Source organism: Octopus sinensis, linkage group LG8 (assembly GCF_006345805.1).
Source record: "Octopus sinensis linkage group LG8, ASM634580v1, whole genome shotgun sequence".
Classification (NCBI taxonomy): Eukaryota; Metazoa; Mollusca; class Cephalopoda; order Octopoda; family Octopodidae; genus Octopus; species Octopus sinensis.
In genome coordinates, this window is record NC_043004.1 from 24,844,308 (window position 1) to 24,863,681 (window position 19,374).

General features: G+C 36.6%; 1 protein-coding gene across 1 annotated transcript in view; it reads left to right on the forward strand.

Moving 5' to 3' along the window:
- Nucleotides 1–4,672: 4,672 nt before the first annotated feature.
- LOC115214985 (actin-3-like) overlaps nt 4,673–19,374 on the forward strand; it is a 102,961-nt gene continuing 88,259 nt past the window's right edge. The window contains exon 1 of the mRNA XM_029784084.2: nt 4,673–5,073. Coding sequence (XP_029639944.1) covers nt 5,021–5,073 — 53 coding nt within the window. The 5' untranslated portion in view covers nt 4,673–5,020. The remainder of the gene's footprint in view (nt 5,074–19,374) is intronic.

Here is a 19,374-nt window from a genome sequence, read left to right on the forward strand (position 1 = left end):
CTTTAAAAAAGTGGATTGTTTTTGAGTAATTTGTTTTTTTTCCGGGAGTCTCTTTTTAAAGTAGAGGAAATAGCTAAGGTTTTTTGGCTGCTATTTCTAAACTTCAGTATGTGGTAAAGCAAATTTTTGCTGAACTCTATTATAAAGTATATATATATATATAAACACTTACTGTAAGCAAAATAAGGGTACATGGTGTTCCATTAAATAGTAAGCTAAAAAGCATGTAATAAATGCACAAACAAATGAAAAATACAGAAGGTCACCAAATCCTCAATAGTTATCAGCCAAAGGGTTAAATGCAATTTCACACCTTCAACAATAATATTACTGCCCTCTGATCTTTTATCTTTTACTTGTTTCACTCATTAGACTGCAGTCAAGCTGGGATACTGCCTTGAAGAATTTTGGTCAGACTTACTGACTCCAATATTTATTATTGTTTTGTAGTTATTCTATTGGTCACTTTTGCTGAATCGCTTAGTTTCAGAGATGTAAATACACCAGCATTGGACGTCAAGTGGTGGTGGTGGTGGTGGGGACATGCACACACGCACACACACACACAGAAAGGCTTCATCCATTTTCTGTTTACCAAATCCACTCACAAGGCTTTGGTTAGCCTAAGGCTATAGAAGACACTTGCCCAAGGTGCCACACAGTAGAACTGAACCTAGAACCATGTGGTTGGGAAGTAAGTTGGTTACCATGCAATATACATATATATGTGTGTGTGTGTATATATATATATATATATATATATATATATATGTGTGTGTGTTGTGTATAAAGATTCTATAGTTATAAGTATAATTATAATTAGGGTTCAGCAAATAGCTTCACCACATATCAAAATTTAGAAATAGCAGTTAAATACTATTCCTCTACCATAAGATATCTCCCAGACAGCAATAAGATATCTCTCAGTATGTGGAGCAATTGGCTGAGCCCTAATTATAATTATGCTTACAATTATAGAATTTTTGTATAAGGTTACCCATAAAAGTTCTTTTAACATACCGAACTACTTGGTAAAATTATTAATTATTAATGAATTAACTAATTTTACCCTTTATTATTATGTGTACATATATATATATATATATATATAAATCCATCTGCATATCATACTATATTTATAAACATCATTAGAAGGCAAGATGTTGTAGAATATTCTGAAATAAAATATTTTCAGAGACTTATGTTCAAAAGCATAACATATAGCAGAGTGAGATGCACATCATCATGGCATTGATTCAGAAGAACAATAGAAATGTATCATTTCTTTCTTTGAGCTTTGTCAATGTTGTGTACCTAATTGTCACCTACTTAAAAAGAAAAAGCGGAAAGTGTAACCTCTCGAAAGAGCTGTTCTTCACTCCTGCTCCAGAGTGTTGGCTGCGGGGTCACTCCGAAAAGCTCTATCTGCGACGATTTCATCTCAATTGAAGGAGAAGGGCCTTCTCCGTCCGGGTTGCGGTTCCGTGGAATAAGCTGCCGGATGAGATAGTGAAGATTCCGACGACTGCTCGGTTCAAAGTCTCTCTTGACCAGAAATGGCCTGAACACTTTGCATGAACACCCTCCCTGTACATAACTCCATGGCCTTGCTTTTTGCGCCAAAAAATTAATTTAACTTAACTTAAAAATAATATTGTGCTTTGACATGTAGGAAACAGTGAATTAAACATTCACCAGTTTTGTGGAAGCTTGCTAGGCTGTAGAAAAAACTCAGTAAACACAACTGAAATAGCATTAAATTAAAATTGTTATCTGTGTATCATACTAAATGTGTACACTGTTTTTAATATTGCAAATCTATGAAGAAATTTTATTTCAGATAAAATCCTTAGTTTCTTACCTTCTAAGGATATGTATAAATTTAGTATGATGCCTAAATGCCCTTGCTAAGGCAGTGCACTAGATGACACCTATCCCCCACTGTTCAATGGGGCACCCTCAGATTTACAGTAATCCATTTATTTTGAAACTTCACTTTAACATTATTACAAATTAATGCCTACCCAGAACATTCTGAAACATTTTTGGGCACCAAAGTCTGGCGACGGACCTATCTACATAGGTGTCAATTTTAATTTAATCCTATTTCAGTTGCATACACTTGGTCATGTATGTATGTATGTGTGTATGTATGTATGTATGTATGTATGTATGTATGTATGTATGTATGTATGTATGTATGCATGTATGTATGTATGTATGTATGTATGTATGTCTTTACTTTCTCTTTTTAATTTAAATTAAACTAGCACTATGACCCGGCAACGCCAGGTCATAGTGCTAGTGCATGCATATACAGCTGCGTGCGTGCGCACATACAGGCAAGTACTGTCCAAATCTCCAACCAATCACATACAGCTAGCTGGCATTCAATTGGCATATCAAGTTTCGGGCATTTTGATTGGGTTTTGGATAGAAAACTCACAAAAAAATCACTTCTATTGATTTTTTACTGGCTTTGCAGGGTGACTGGGGAAATGTAAAGATGTGCACGACCACCCTTGGACGGTTTTAAATGACCATAGAAAGTGCGAGCCCTCTAACTGAAAAATTGTGGATTTGTATGAAGGACACACATGCAGACATTTTGCCGTTTATATATATAGAGATTTTGCCCAACCACTGACTTGGTAGCAAGGTTGTAAAGGAAAGTATCTTCTCTTAATCATCACCTATTAAGTCTAAAGGTCTTACAGATTATAATAGTCCAAGATATCGTGATGATTTGTAGCATATGAATTAAGGATTTGCATTCTCTCTCCAAGATTCCAAGTTCAGCCAATTTTATTCCAGATGGTTTGGTATATATTCTGTTGCACCAATAATAATGGATAAGAAGCTCAACATGGATCTTGAGTACTGGATATCAAAAACTCCTTATCAATGGTCCCTAGACATCCTCTTTCTCTTGTATTTTTCTAACCACATTTATGTTCAGTGGGGCAGCTGATTTCCACAGCAGAACATACCTTTTTTTTTGGTCCCATATGAGATCTGGCCATTTTGTTTTAACTTGGTGGCTGTTTAATTTTCAAGTTTCTCCAGTTTTCTTTTGATTCACCGGTCTTTTGATTCACCCTGTTTGTAGGCGTTTTCTTTTTTGTTATCGTGTTCTATGTATGTATGTATGTGTGTATGTGTATGCATGTATGTACGTATGTATATATGTATGTATGTATGTATATATGTATGTGTGTATGTATGTGTATGCATGTATGTATGTATGTATGTATGTATGTATGTGTGTGTGTATGTGTATGCATGTATGTACATATGTATGTATGTATGAATATATGAATGTATGTATGTATGCATGTATGTGTGTATGTATGCATGTATGTATGTGTATGCATGTATGTATGTATGTATGTATGTGTGTGAGTGCATATGTATATGTCTGTTTACGAGTAGTAAAAGTTTCCTCACAGAGCCCTTCCATTCCATGGGTCCAGTGATTATTCTGGACGTAAGAGCCTTTTGCTATGCATAAACATATCCACTCTACCCAACACATGTATTGAGTACTTATTTGACCGACGGGTTTTTGCAGCTACATGTATAAACACATATGTGATTATGTGTGAGTGTGCAAACAACTTTTAGAAAAATAAGTTTTATTAAACAAGAAAGAAACCAAAGCCAAACAAGCACAAATGAAAAGAAATAAATTTTTGTTTGTTTTGCCTCTGAGCACTCTGTTCATTGTTGAAGAGTTTCTAGAAAGGTTTTCTATATGGAGAGGCTATTTACCCGCTTTTTTTTTTCTTTAAATATAAAAGCAGAAAAGCTCTGTCGCCATCGCTATGTCTTCTCTAATTTGTTCTGTCTTTTTTTTTTGTTTTATTTTCGTTTGTGTGTCTGTGTCTGTTTTTGAAAGGCTGAAGCCTTTCAGGTTTTTAGATGGTGTCATTGTTACCTTTTTAGTGGCCTGGTGTTGTGAACAGCAGGCTCAACAAAGCGGAGGGGAAGGTTAATAACAAAACCAAACAAAACAAATAAAAACACAAAACAAAGCCGGTACATTGTTAATTGTTGTTCAAGAAACCTCCCTCCCTACTTTTCATCACGTTTTTGTTTTTATGATTTTTTCCCCCCTTTTTTAATCACACCAACAGTACCTCCACATATCATCATCATCACCGTCATCACAACTGCCGCCAGTACATATTGCCATCAAAGACAGTGTGCCCTCGTGGTGGTTCAACGTACCAGAAATGGGAGCCAAATTCCCTGAAATCACACCCTATCATCATGGGGAAAGTAAGGGAGGGGAAAAAAAAGGAAGGACACATTCTATAATATATTCCTGAATATACGAAAAGACCGAATGGTAATAGCCGGAACGTCTTTGATTATAATAAGTCTGTTTAGTTAGGGGCTGCCCTGGGGCTAACAACAACAAAAACAACTGTCATTGTCATCACTATCACTCTCACTATTTTTTAACCATCAGCACCACCACCGTCAAAACCACTTTGACGACCATCGCAGCCATCACTATCATCATATCCATCAAGCCACTGTGCAGTCCACCCTTTTATTCACCTACCATCAATGTATGTATGGCGTGGGCAGGTGGTTGTCATAGTTGTCGCCTCGTATGCAGTGAGGCAGGAGAAACGAGAGCAGGCGACGATGATAATGGTAATGGTGATGGTGACGGTAGTGGTGGTAAAGGCATCGGCGGCGATGAAGCTGAACAACTAAGGCAGCAGTGGTGGTGGTGTTGATGGTGGCAGTGACGGTGGTAGCGCGTTGACGTTCTTTGTTGTTGTTGTTGTTGTTGGCGGTGTAGGCGGCGAGAAAGCAGCGGCGTCGTCGACGACGTCAGTTTACAATGACGACGGCTGTGCGGGCGCTGACGATGTTAGCTGGGCACGGGCACTCCTTCCTACTGTACAGTAGCAACATTGTTGGTGGCTGGTGCCAACCGCATCGCCGGACTTTTTGACATGTCTGCGGTTTGGTTTAGAAGCATCAGAAAGCATTTCAGAAAGCAATGTGGAAGTTACTTAAGCGCAAGTTAAAGCAGGTTCGAGGCACGACGCCGAAGTAAGTACGAACTTAAAATTAATGGCTGATCACCTTTAACACACGTGTAGAGCTGTTTCATTGTTTATATGTCTATGGAGGTTTCCACTATCACCCACTACAAAACACTCTCACCGTCTATCTATTCAGATACTCATGTACTAAGCATTTGTAATATTATACATAATATTATATAAAATATGTGTGTATTTGTAATGTTAATAATGTCGACCATTTATCCATGAGATATTTTATCGTATCTCATATCATGCATCGATCTCTTACGTCTGTGTATATTTTTTTTTTGTTTCGTCTCCCATCGTAAAGAATATTTTGTTTAAACTTTACAGTGTACCAAGGGTGTCATAAAATAAGTCATTTGGTCAACGTGTTTAACATATTTCGGCGGCTTTCAATAAGAAATAAGCGATAATCTGTTATAGCATTTCCCATATCATTTATAAAACCATGTTGCTATTGTTACACACACAGAAACATCTACAAAATCTATGTGTGTGTGTGTGTGTGTGATAAGATATAAGGTATTCTTCTTCTTCAAGACTATACTCATTTAATATTATCTAAGTTTTTTGGTGTTCGAATGACACAGCTGTAAGCTAAAAATCTGTTTTTATGTGGGTGTGAGTTTTATCTATGACGCTGAGGTGGTGGTGGCATTATCGGCAAAACGAACCTCTGAGTCAGTCAGGGTCTACTAAAGCTACCTACCTACTTATATGCATGTCCGATTGCAGCCTACCTAGCGGAATCCTAATTATCGCTGTTCCATGAGATAATTTCAGGATGATCTGGTTTAAATCTCTGACCACCAGCACACTCGATTAAACACTTAGGTTCCGCTTAACGATTTCTGAAAGCATCACTTTCCTCTTCGTTTCCTTTTGTCTTCTTCACGCCTTTCTTCTTCTCTCTCTCCGTCCTTCTGTTTATCTCTTTCTCTCTCTCTCTACACACACACACACACATATATATATATATATATATGTATATATATATATATGTGTGTGTGTGTGTGTGTGTGTGTATATATATGATATAAATGAAATTCTTTTCTCATTTTATTTTTTGTGTGTTAATTGTACGTCGCTTACCGCACCCATCATTTCCAGTTCAGTATCGAACTTTCATTGAATGTATGTTAATAAACTGAACTGACATGTAGTAAAAATCCAAACATGCTTTGGCTTAAAGTGCAGCACGGGAAACGTTCGATCCTTCCAGTGGGAAAGAAGAAATACATCTTCACCAACGACGACTGTATGCTAATGAGAAGCACCTGGTCTCTAATTTAGTACACAATGACAAGAAATGTGGACACAGTCACTCTAAGTCTTCTTACTACTTTTATACACACGCACACGTGTTTATATATATATATATATATATATATATATATATATATATATATATATATATATATGACAAGAAAAGGCACCTGCTAGCTTCTTCAGACAAAATATGTTTATTCATTTGTTCTGATTTTTTTTTTAATTAGACCGCGTAATTTTTGTACTATTACTACGACCACTACTATTACTACAACTACATGAAGGTTCCCTCTTGTCTGTTATCTACTATATACTCTTAGTCAAGTATATACCAGATATACCGTTTGTTCTAATGTAATTTCTTTTTCAAGGAGAGTTTAAATTTTAAACCGTTGCACAACGACAACGAAATAACAACAAAGTTGTAATAACAATATCAGAAACTTCAATTCGATCAGCAACAACAAATAAACTACTATATTTGTTTGTTGTGTTTGCAGTTTTTTTTTTCTTCTTTCTTTTACGTTACCCCATTTGATGTTTTTCTCACTATCAAACACACGCTAGTAAGTATTTGTAAAGAAACGGTGTGAAATGAATGCTTTACATACACGTAGTCAAATATATATTAATACTTTTTTTTCGCCGGCATTACAGCCTTCACACATATGTATTTTTATGAAGTGTAAGGAAATATATAATAAAGTTAATATTATAGTTTGACCTTAACTAGGAAAAATTTATGCCACGAGAAAACGAACAATTTTAATCTTTGTCTATAATATTGTTTTCATAATTTCGGTAAGTAAGGATGACATAAATATAGTCAATTGACTTGGTCCGACTTTCTATATAATCTTTGTCAATATGTTAGACACAAACCTCTTGCTAAACTTCCTTCCTGTAAAACACACCTGGAGCTAAATGTCTACATCTAAAACTTCATCAATCGACTTAACGCTATTGGTAACGTTACAATTCTCTACTGTCCTCCTCCTCAATCCACTCTAGTGTCCTCCAAGGTTTTGTTCTCTCTCCATCTTTATTTCACATTTTAATCTTTGATCTTTGGTTAATTCCTACTAACCATACTCACGCCTGTGCAGTTGAGTAACGAGAGAGCTTGTACATGCTTAATGTAGCAGCCATACTCCTTTAGACTATCATAAAAACATATATATATATATATATATATTATTATTATTATATATAAACCTTGTGTATCTGGGGTATTAGAATAGGTACTTACGTCAAAAGGTGATTAAATAGGTTGTCTTTAGGAAGGGCATCTGGTTGCAAAGCACTTCTTCAGTATCTCCCATCCAAATTATGTCAGCATGGAAAGGCATACGTAGAAACGAAACTGATTGTGTATGTGTGTATATATATATATAGATATGTATATCCTGTGAACTAACGTAATAAAAAGTTAATTAGTTGACCTTTTATAATCATAAATATTCATTAAAGTGTGATTAGCTCTATTAACTCCAGAGAATGTGTGTGTGTGTGTTGGGGAGGTTGATTGTGATATCTGTGTCTTCCAAGAGTTGTTACCATGTACAGAAACCTTGACCACAGATATTATTGATTCCTGGCTACTTAGTGTCTGTGCTGTGATGCTTCCTAACAATTTCTTTGAAATGAGGACTTATGTTTGAACTTGAAATTTTTGGGACATCATTCATACTTACCATTGAGATGATCAAAGTTATGGAATCATATCTTAAGCTTGGAGGTATATGACTGGGATGGTGTGGGTGGTGGTGCTAAAACATCAACAGTAAGTCTTATGTATATACACAACTTCACTTTCTACTCTCCTGTCTTTTAAATCCAACATTATGTTAAACCCTTTGGCATTCAGGTTATTCTGTCAAATGTAATGCTTCTTTATTCATTTTGTTTTGAATTAATCATGCATTATTTCATAGCTTTGAGATGTCAATATGATTGTTTACTTTTAGAATGACATTGTAGGATAAGTGTAAGAGGCTGGATCTGGCTGGTTTGAACATTAAATGGGTAGAATATTTGGGCCTGACATTGCTGGTTTAAATACTAAACAGTTACTCCATCACCATGTAATCCCACCTTGTATATCTCTTTCATTTTCTCTCAGTCAGTGAAAAATCTGACATTTTGGTAATGCTTAGTGACTCAATAATCTAAAATATCAAAAAATGGTTCCTGTTTCTATGAAGAACTGCATCATTGCCACAACTTCACATGAACTGCACTCCCGTTTTCAACTAAACCTAACCCTTCTTCTCATGAAACACACCTCTGTGTGAGTCAATTAGGTATTCTCTGATGGTACTTGACCTGATCTGCTAGAAGTAACAGCCAAATCTTCTTTCAAACCATACTTTACCAACTTATTCCTAGATATACAAAATATATATTTGTAAAGTCTTTATAAGGTATGAGGTGGACTTAATCAACATTAACAAATTCCATATTAGTTACATCTGTTGGCTCATACTGAGTACAAAACTAGGGAGAGCTATGTTACAACTTTCTCACTCATTAATATTAAGTCTTAGTCACACCTTTTCCTCTTTAGTCATAGCAATAATATAAAATATTGTTATTGATAATTTAATTTAAGAGTGTTTATCTCCTATTTCAGTTCATTCATATTCATGTACCTTATATCATTTCATCATCATTATTTCATTTTAACATCCACTTTGCCATACTTGCATGGGCTGAACTTCTGTTCAACCTGTGCAAGCAAGGAAAAGTGAATGTAAAAATGATGATGAGCAGAGATTACTTTCTGTCCTTACTCAGAGTTTTGCATTATTATTGTATGATAAGCAGTAATGGAGAACTCTGAGTTGCAACTGAGAACCGTCTCAGTTCTAATGATATGTATTTCTTCTTTAGAGTGCTCAGGGCTTGAAGTCCCTTTGTGTTCTCTCTTGACAGCTTGTTGGTTGATATATATATTTGTATGTATGTGTGTGAATCAGAAATAAAATGATACAAGACTGAGGGGAGTGGAGATTGTATTTGTCCACCTCATATTAGGTATGTAGAAACATTTTAAAATGTGATGAAACATAAAGAGATAGAATGAAAATTAAGTCACGGTACTTGATATTTTTTTTTTCTGAACAACCTTTTTTTTGTCCATAGATACAGAAAATTCTGGGGCATGTTATTCATATGACACACATTCTATTATACTTTTCTAGTAATAAATGTTTTCAACAAAAACGTTAATTCTCCTTATGTTCTAGATATGTTCAGATTAAAGAACAAAGTGACAACAACAAGCTCGGGTATATATTTAAATGTATAATTTCTGGGATATTTATTGATCTGATGAGATGTATCATTTAGCATGAACAGGCCATGTGTGTGTGTATGTGTGTAATATAAATTATTTAGTACCAGATATGACTCGTTTTTTTTTCATTATTCTATAAAAGTACATATAGTTGATTAATATTTTGCATATCAATTTGATTAATGGACAGTATCTTAGGTCTTTCTCATGGGTTCTGGGAACTAGTCAATCTTTCACATGTCCATATCAATCTGATTGATATTATTCTGATTGCTACACATATTTGTAAATTAGTAGAAATATCTCTGCTATTCGATATCCTTTCAAAATAATACTAACCAATCATAATGAAGTTAGGAGTGATATCAGTTGTTGGACAGGCATATTAGTGGCTAGGGAGAATACTGTTTTGCCTAAAGTTATAACCTAATGGCAACAGTAACATTTGAACACGTGATCTTATTGTTTAGTAGTAATAGTTCAGCAACTTTAAAACTACAAGAAAAGAGAGAACTAAATATGGATTTCATTTCTAATGATGGGCTTGGTGCCTAAGACCACCAAAGACTGCAATATGAAAAGGAACCAAAAGAACAACCATACTGCATTGTCTGTCATGTGGATCTTAGGTCAAAGTATCCATTTGAAAAATATATTGCAGTCTCCAACAAATGCTGGTACAACAATCAATATGCTTGCAACTTGTTCTGAGAGGTATGGGGTGGAAGCACAAAGGATGCATGTCCCAGGATCCTGAAGTGGGTCCAGGAGGAGGCAACCATTAAGGAGTGGGAACATAAAAGAAAAAGAGGATCCTATGGAAGAGGTGCTTGAGGACTCTACCTCTGCAACCCTCTAGGGAACAGTGGGTGAAGATGTCTGGATAATCACAATTGTCAAGTGTTTGTCATAACCTGATGGCAGTGTGTATGAGAAGTGATGTGTCTAGTCCCAATTAACTGATGGACCTAATCTTATTTTGTACTTTTGTTTATGGTTGAACTCTCTGGTCTATGATGAAGGAAAACCACTCAACCTAGAACTGATATTGAACCAAAATATTGGCTTTGAAACAGGGCAATATCAAATTTTCATTGTTGGTAAGAACACTTGATATTTAATGGTCAACATTTATTGTACAGTGGTTTAAATTCTACCTAGTTTACCTTTGATAGTCTTCAGTCTGCTGCTACTAAAATAAGTACCAGCACAAACCCGAGGAACCATTTTACAGAATAATTAGTATCATATGTAGAAGGAAATGTGTCTGCTACTTTCTTAATACTCTCAAGATTTGTGTCAAATTCCAATTCATGTAAGTCGGCTTGGTTTATACTTTATACATACATATGTACATAACTTTATACGTACATACATACATATCTACATACATTCATACATACATACATACATACATACATGACACATACATACACATATATATATATATGTATATATTCTTTTATTCTTTCTGTCATTTTACTGTGGCCAAGCTGGAGTACCATCTTTTAAATGTATGTAAATATATTTAAAACAAAACAGGAAGTTGGAAAATTTTTTGGTATTATTTATTCTCCATTACATATGTTTCATTTGCTGATAGGAACTTATTAGCAAATGAAATGCGTAATGGAGAATAAATTTTCCAACTTCCTGTTTTCAACTCTGATATGTACCTTACATCAATACAACAATGGCAGTGTCTACATACTGGATTAAGCAGATGTGCTTCAAGAGAACACAGCTGGGATTTTACCCTACCTACATTATGTATAGTGGAGGCACATGGCCTACTGTTTAGAACAGTGGACTCGTGGTCAAGGGATCGCGGGTTCGAATCTCAGACTGAGTGATGTATGTGTTTATGAGCAAAACACCTAAGCTCCACGTGGATCCGGCAGAAAGTAATGACGAACTTCTGCTGACTCTTTTGCCACAACTTTCTCTCACTCTTTCCTCCTGCATCTTGCAACTCACCTGTGCCGGACTGGCGTCCCATCCAGTTGGGGCAACTATATGTCAAGGTAACTGGGAAAATGGCCCTATGAGCCAGGCGTGGCTCGAGAAGGAACAAACAACAACATTATGTATATATATATATATATATATAATGTCCATCATCATTTTGACATTTTTTTTCATGATGGCATGGATTAGACCAAAGGTGGGGAAAACCTCACCCGTAGGCACAATTGTGCCCACAAGCCCATTTAATTGCACCTGCAGGCTGATATACTCGTATGTACAAAATATAGTAAATTTTTCGATTATAAAATTTATACAATATTCATATGCTTATTTGCAACATAGGTCATGTTTCCACTATGACTTAAAACGGTCAGACTCAAACAGAAATCATCCGGTAATTGCCATTTGAATGCAAATTTTGTTATCACTATGAAATACATATTGCTATGTTTATACCACTCTTTGAAACCTGACTACATTCTAGCTGAAAAATATAGAATACCTCATAGGTAATACAAACGTCCTAAATTCAGTGGTGGCATTAATGAAGATGTTATGTTTTAATTTAATGCGTTAAACTTATCTTTATTAGTGAATATTGAATTATACATAGATATATACAAGATTTACACAGATATAAGAGAACATGTTACCTGCCTGTGGATCTTTTTCTTTGGAAATTTTTGTCCACTGCACTAAAATGTTTTCCCACCCCTGGGTTAGACAAAGCATTATTGAGGCAGATTTTCGATAGTTAGATGCTCTTCTTGATACTAACCCTTACTTGTTTTTCCTTTTCTTTTCTTTTCTTTTTTTTTATTTCAGCATTTAAATTTTTGACTGCTTAACTTCAGTTTTGATTTTCTTCAGTATGAACTACTTCATTTTGTCAGGCAATTGGGCTGGGATATAACTTGTTTGTAAGTAGTAGAGAAGTGACTTCTGAATGAATTTGTTTTATATCAATATATTTTAACAATTTAAGGCATTGAGCTGGCAGAATCGTTAGCACAATGGAAAAAATGCTAATCGACATTTCATCCATCTTTACGTTCTGAGTTCAAATGCCATCGAGGTCAACTTTGCCTTTCATCTTTACGGGGTTGATAAAGTAGGTACCAGTTGATTACTGGGGTCGATGTTATTAACCTAGCCCCTTACCCCGAAATTGCTGGCCTTGTGCCAAAATCTGAAACCAATATATTATAATTATTTAGCTGATTTAATTCTACTTTATACAGATACCTGCATAGCTATAGACACAGCTACAGCTGTATAGCTGTGTAGTTTGTTTTGCAACGACTTGTGTTTGGGTTCATTCCTCTTGCATGGTACCATTTGCAAGTAACTTCTACTTATAATCTGAAGCTGATAAATGCCTTGTAAGTAAAATAGACGGACACTGTACAGAAGCCAATCATATCTTTGAGTGTATATATGTGTGTCGCAGGCATTAACTTACAGATGGTCTTTGTATGATTTTGCTTCGAGTGGACCATGTGTTGCGATCACAAAGACCACACGCTTGGCAACATTGGGAGTGGTGACTTGCTGGATCTGGTTAGGGTGATAGCAGCAGGCTCTCAGATGTCCCAGATATAACTGAAATCTGCCTTGTTCACGCCATCCTGCATGGCAGCTGTGGTTTTATATCAGAGTTTCTTTCTCCTAGACAGACTACTTTCCAAGCTGATGAACTCCATCTATCCAAAAGGACATGTGCTAGTTAACCCATAGCTGGGACACTGACGTGTTACTACTTCAGGTCAGAGTAGACCTGGGAAAAATAGAAGCTAAGTTGAGGATATATGTGTATGTGTTTGTGTCTGTTGTGAAAACATGTCCAGCTGTTGTGGTTTGTCATGTGAAAAATCAGGTATGTAAGTTCCTTAAATGGAAACAAATGTTTGTAATAAGAAGAACATGTCACTGTAGAATACAATTCTCAATTCAACTGATGCTTGTATGGAAAAAGCAGATGTTAAAATGATGATAATGATGAATAAATCTATAGAAATATTATCGGTCCAGTGAGATATAAAATTTTTACTTATTGTCACATATCTTTTATATTAGATAAAGGAAAATGGAAAGAATATGTGAGAGTCGTGGGTGTGTGGTAAAGAGCTTATGTAACATATCACGCCGGGCGAATTGCTTAGCGGTATTTTGTCTGCCGCTACGTTCTGGGTTCAAATTCCGCCGAGGTCAACTTTGCCTTTCATCTTTTCGGGGTCGATAAATTAAGTACCAGTTACACACTGGGGTTGATGTAATCGACTTAATCCCTTTGTCTGTCCTTGTTTGTCTCCTCAGTGTTTAGCTCCTTCATCATCATCATCATTTAACGTCAGCTTTCCATGCTAGCAATGGGTTGGACAATTTGACTGAGGACTGGCAAACCAGATAGCTGCATCAGACTCCAATCTGATCTGGCAGAGTTTCTACAGCTGGATGCCCTTCCTAACGCCAACCACTCCGAGAATGTAGTGGGTGCTTTTACGTGCCACTGGCATGAGGGCCAGTTTGGCAGTACTGGCAACGGCCATGCTCGAAATGGTGTCTTTTATATGTCACCTACACAGGAGTCAGTCCAGTGGCACTGGCAACGACCTCACTTGAATGTTTTGTTCACGTGCCAGTAAGGCGATGCTGGTAACGATCACGCTGAAATGGTGCTTTTTACGTGCCGAGCAATAAAGAAATAAGAAGCTTACTTCTCAACCACATGATTCTAGGTTTAGTCCCATTGCATGGCACCTTGGGCAAGTGTCTTCTACTATAGCCTCAGACTAACTAAAGCCTTATGAGTGGATTAGGTAGATGGAAGCTGAAAGAAAACTATTATATATATACACAGATATGGTAATGCAAATAGGAAAAATAAAACACAAAACATGAGTATATGTATATGTTTATTAATATTTAGCAGACGCAACAAAAGGACTCAAGGGCCAAGAGTTTTGCGTTTTGGCACTTATTAAACTAATTACTAATTGAAGAACTGTGAGTTTATATAGCTGGTGAGAATTGCATTTTCCTCTGGATTGTTCTCGATCGAATTTCAATATCTGTCTTTGTCTCTTTTGTGTTTGTATCTCGCTCTCTACCACTTAACTGGTGTTGGTATGTTTATGACCCTGTAGCTTAGTGGTTCAGCAAAAGAAACTGATAGAATAAGTATGAGTCGAAAAAAAGAAAAAAGTACTGGGGCTGATTTATTTGACTGAAAGTTCTTCAAGGTGGTGCCCCAGCATGGCCACAGTGTAATGACTGGAACAAATAAAAGATGAAAGATAAAACATTCAGATGCTAACCAACCATACTGAAGTTCTTGTCATAAAAGAAATGATGAAGTGAACTCAAGGGTTAGATTCTCTTAATAATCCTTTCTACTCAAAGCACAAAGCCTGAAATTTTGGGGAAGGGGACAAGTTGGTTACATCGACCCCAGTGTTTCACTTTTACATAATTTATTGATCCTGAAAGGATGAAAGGCAAAGTTGACCTTGTCAGAATTTGAATTCAGAATGTAAAGATGGTCGAAATACTGCTAAGCATTCCATCCAGTGTGCTAATGATTCTGCCAGCTCTTTGCTTTAATAATAATAATAATAATAATAATAACAACAATATTAATCCTTTTTACTAAAGGCACAAGGCCTGAAATTTTGTGGGAGGGAGCAAGTTGATTACATCGACCCCAGTGTTTCACTGTTACCTAATTTATTGACCACAGAAGGATGAATGCCTTCTGGCAGAATTTGAACTCAGAACATAAAGGCAGACAAAATGCTGCTAAGTATTTAGCCCAGTGTTAGCTCACCGCCTTCTGGATTCTCTTAATAATAAACAGCACTAATTAAAGTTTGATTGGTCAGCTGGGTCACACTTCATATCATCTGTTTGTTTCTGCTGTTGTTTTAACATAGAACGCAGTGTCATCGTACTATATGATGCAAGTTAAAATTTGGCAGCAGAACACTCAATTAGTCTCAGAACAACTGTTATTTAGTGCATCAAGGAGAGGTGGGTTTATTGGAGCCATAACCTGAGTAGACTCCCTCTTAGACAAGGGGAAGGGTGAGCACCGGTTCATTGAAGTAACTTGAAGATATAGTTGATAGTAATTGCTGTTATATTTGTTGTTTCTGTCATGTGTCTTATTCTTTATTTTTTTTATTGTTACATATCATTCTGTACACAAGGTCTATGCTCTTAGTTTGTTTTGCCACCTACACATTCAGAGATGGGGATATGGTAGTAGTAGTGGTGGTGGTGGTGGTAGTGGTGTGAAGTTAAAATGTATGTTTGAAGAAGTGTTGAAAACATATGGTTAGATCCTTGTTTTTTTGAAAGATTCAGTTCCAGGGAAAGTGTGTTTATAACTTGTGGAAGGAGATGGGGAGGGAGAGAAAATCAGAGAGGGTGTTATGGAACGTGAATATTTTGAGAGTTTCAGATTGAAGAAGGGTGCCAACAAATTAAAGAAAAAAAAACACAAAAACCATTTGTAATCACAGTAAACTAACAAATAACTTACTTCAATTCAAGAGTAAAGGTATCACATCAATATTTAAAAAAGAAGTTAGAAAGAATTGTTGTTATTGTTGTTGTTGTTAAGGCGGCGAGCTGGCAGAAATGTTGGCATGCCAGGTGAAATGCTTTGCAGTATTTCGTCTGCCGCTGCGTTCTGAGTTCAAATTCCGCTGAGATCGACTTTGCCTTTCATCCTTTCGGGGTCGATAAATTAAGTACCAATTACGCACTGGGGTCGATGTAATCGACTTAATCCGCTTGTCTGTCCTTGTTTGTCCCCTCTGTGTTTAGCCCCTTGTGGGTAGTAAAGAAATAGGTATTTCCACTGTCTTCTCAGTTCTTATTCTGCCGAAGTCGACTTTGTCTTTCATCCCTTTGGGGTCAATAAATTAAGTACCCGTCAAGTACTGGGGTTGATGTGAGCAACTTACCCCCTACCCCAATTATTTCAGGCCTTGTACCTACAGTAGAAAGGGGATTATTATTATTATTAAGAAGGCAGTGAACTGGCAGAAACATTAGCATGCTGGGCAAAATGCTTAGTGGCATTTCATCTTTATGTTCTGAGTTCAAATGCTGCTGGGCTCAACTTTGCCTTTCATCCTTTTGGAGTCGATAAATTAAGTACCAGTCAAGTAGTGGGGTCAGTGTAATTGATTTACCCTCTCCCCCAAACTTGCTGGCCTTCTGTCAAAAGCTAATATTATTTATTATTGTGGAGGCACATGGCCTAGTAGTTAGAGTAGCGGACTCGCAGTCGAGGGATCGTGGGTTCGAATCTCAGACTGGGTGATGTATGTGTTTATGAGCAAAGCATTTAAGCTCTCCTTGACTCCGGCAGAAGGTAACGGCGAACTTCTGCTGACTCTTTCGCCACAACTTTCTCTCACTCTTTCCTCCTGCATCTTGCAGCTCACCTGCGATGGACTGGCGTCCGTCCAGGTGGGGAACCTATATGCCAAGGAAACCAGGTAACTGGCCCTATGAGCCAGACATGGCTTGAGAAGGAACAAACATTATTTATTATTATTATTATTATAATTGAGTGAGAGAGTAGTGCATGCCATCAAAGTGACACTGGGGTAAAATATACGAAGCCCAGTATACCCATCATGACTACCCGTGTGATAAGGGTACACCAGGCACATGCATCACAACCATATGTGCGTGACATGGTGAACTCATATGAAGATAAACAGTGCAGGTGGGGCCCAGTTAGAATTTTCTTGAGGTCAAGTAGCCCATCCCACTCAAAAGGTCCCTGAATAAGAGTTGTTTAAGAATGTTGAACGAAACACCCATGTTTTCAAAGGTGAATTATTCAAACTCCAAAGACTTCCTCTCAACACATGGTTATGATGCTCCCCCACTACTTCTGCTCATGATCAGAGATGCACATATCATCAGCCACCTAGGGACATGCTCAACTGGCTAAGGCCAAGCAACTGACAAGCAAATCTGTGGTATTGAGCAGAATATTTGCTGTAGCTCATCTTTTATACCAAAACAAAGCAATATACATGATAACACTTCCAATCAATTAAGATTAAAAGCCACGAGAGCTACTGTCTGGCACTGCATCAGGGAATTATTATTATTGGCTGTGGTGAAAGAGGTTGTATGGTGGATAAGGCTAAAAGGATTGAAGAAGACATTTTCCTCTTCAACTTTTTAAAGTACCACTTTGAAAGGAAAATGAAAGTGGAGAGAGATTTACTTTCTCCCATTGAATTTGTGAGAAGGTGAATGACTGTGGCAAAAAGTTTCTTAGGATACTTTAGGAATATGTTTGTAGATTGTAGAATAACAGTTGAGTGAAGGCTTGTGCCTTTGGTGGTCAAGGTGAAAGTGTTCTTGTATCAGGAGAGCTGCATCCGTCATATGTTCACATATTTTGTATACTATGAATACTTTTATCTCATGTCACCCTCCTTGCTCATTCTTTCTCCCTCATCTCTTATGTAAATCCCTACGCAAATTGTAAACTGGTCTTGTAATGTCCCCCTCTTTTGAGGACCTTGTGGCAATAAAAGAAATAATAATAATAATAATAATAATTATTATTATTATAATGATGATAATAATTATTATCATTAAGGTGGTGAACTGGCAGAATCATTTGCATGTTGGGCAAATTGCTTAGTGGCATTTTGTCTGTTTTTACATTCTCTGTTCAAATTCTGTCATGGTTGACTTTGCCTTCCATCCTTTGAGGGTCACAAGTTGAACACTGGTGTCGATTACTTTGACTAGCCCATTCCTCTAAAATTTTAGACCTTGTGCCTATAATAGAAAGAGTTATTATTATTATTATCAAAGACTGTGAGCTGGAAGAATTACTAGCGTTCCAGACAAAATGCCACTCAGCGTTTTGTCTGTCTTTACATTCTAAATTTAAATTCTGATGCCGTCAACTTTACTTTTCATCTTTTTGGTGGTTGATGAAATAACTAGCAGCTGAGCATTGGTGTTGATGTAATTGACTTAGCCCTTCACATCAAAATTTCAGGCCCTGTGCCTATAATAGGAAGGATTATTATTATTATTATTATTATTATTATTATTATACAGTGAGAGAGCAGTGCATGCCGTCAGTGACACTGGGGTAAAATATACCCATCATGACTACCTGTCTGATAAGGGTACACCAGGCACATGCATCACATCCATATGTGCGCGACATGGTGATCTCATATCAAGATAAACAGCGCATGACCTTGCAGGTGGGGCCCAGTTAGAATTTTCTTTAGGTTTAGTAACCCATCCCACACAAAAGGTCCTTGAATAAGGGTTGTTTAAGGATGTTGAATGAAACACCCATGTTTCCAGAGGTAAATTATCCAAACTCCAAAGACTTCCTCACAACACATGGTCCCCCACTACTTCTGCTTGTGATCAGAGATGCACATATCGTTAGCCACCAAGGGACATGCTCAACTGGTTAAGGTCAAACAACTGACAAGCAAATCTGTGGTATTGAGCAGAATATTTGCTGTAGCCCATCTTTTATACCATTATTATTATTATTATGGTATTAGACTGGCAGATATGTTAAAATGTAGGATAAAATTACTTAATATTTCTTTTGGATTTCTATGTTCAGAGTTCAAAATTTCTTTGAGAGGTCACCTTTGCCATTCATCTTTTCAGTGTTGATAAAGTAAAGTGCCAGTTAAGAAATAAAGTTTATTTAAATGGAATTATTCTGTCTGTTTTTATGTTCAAGCT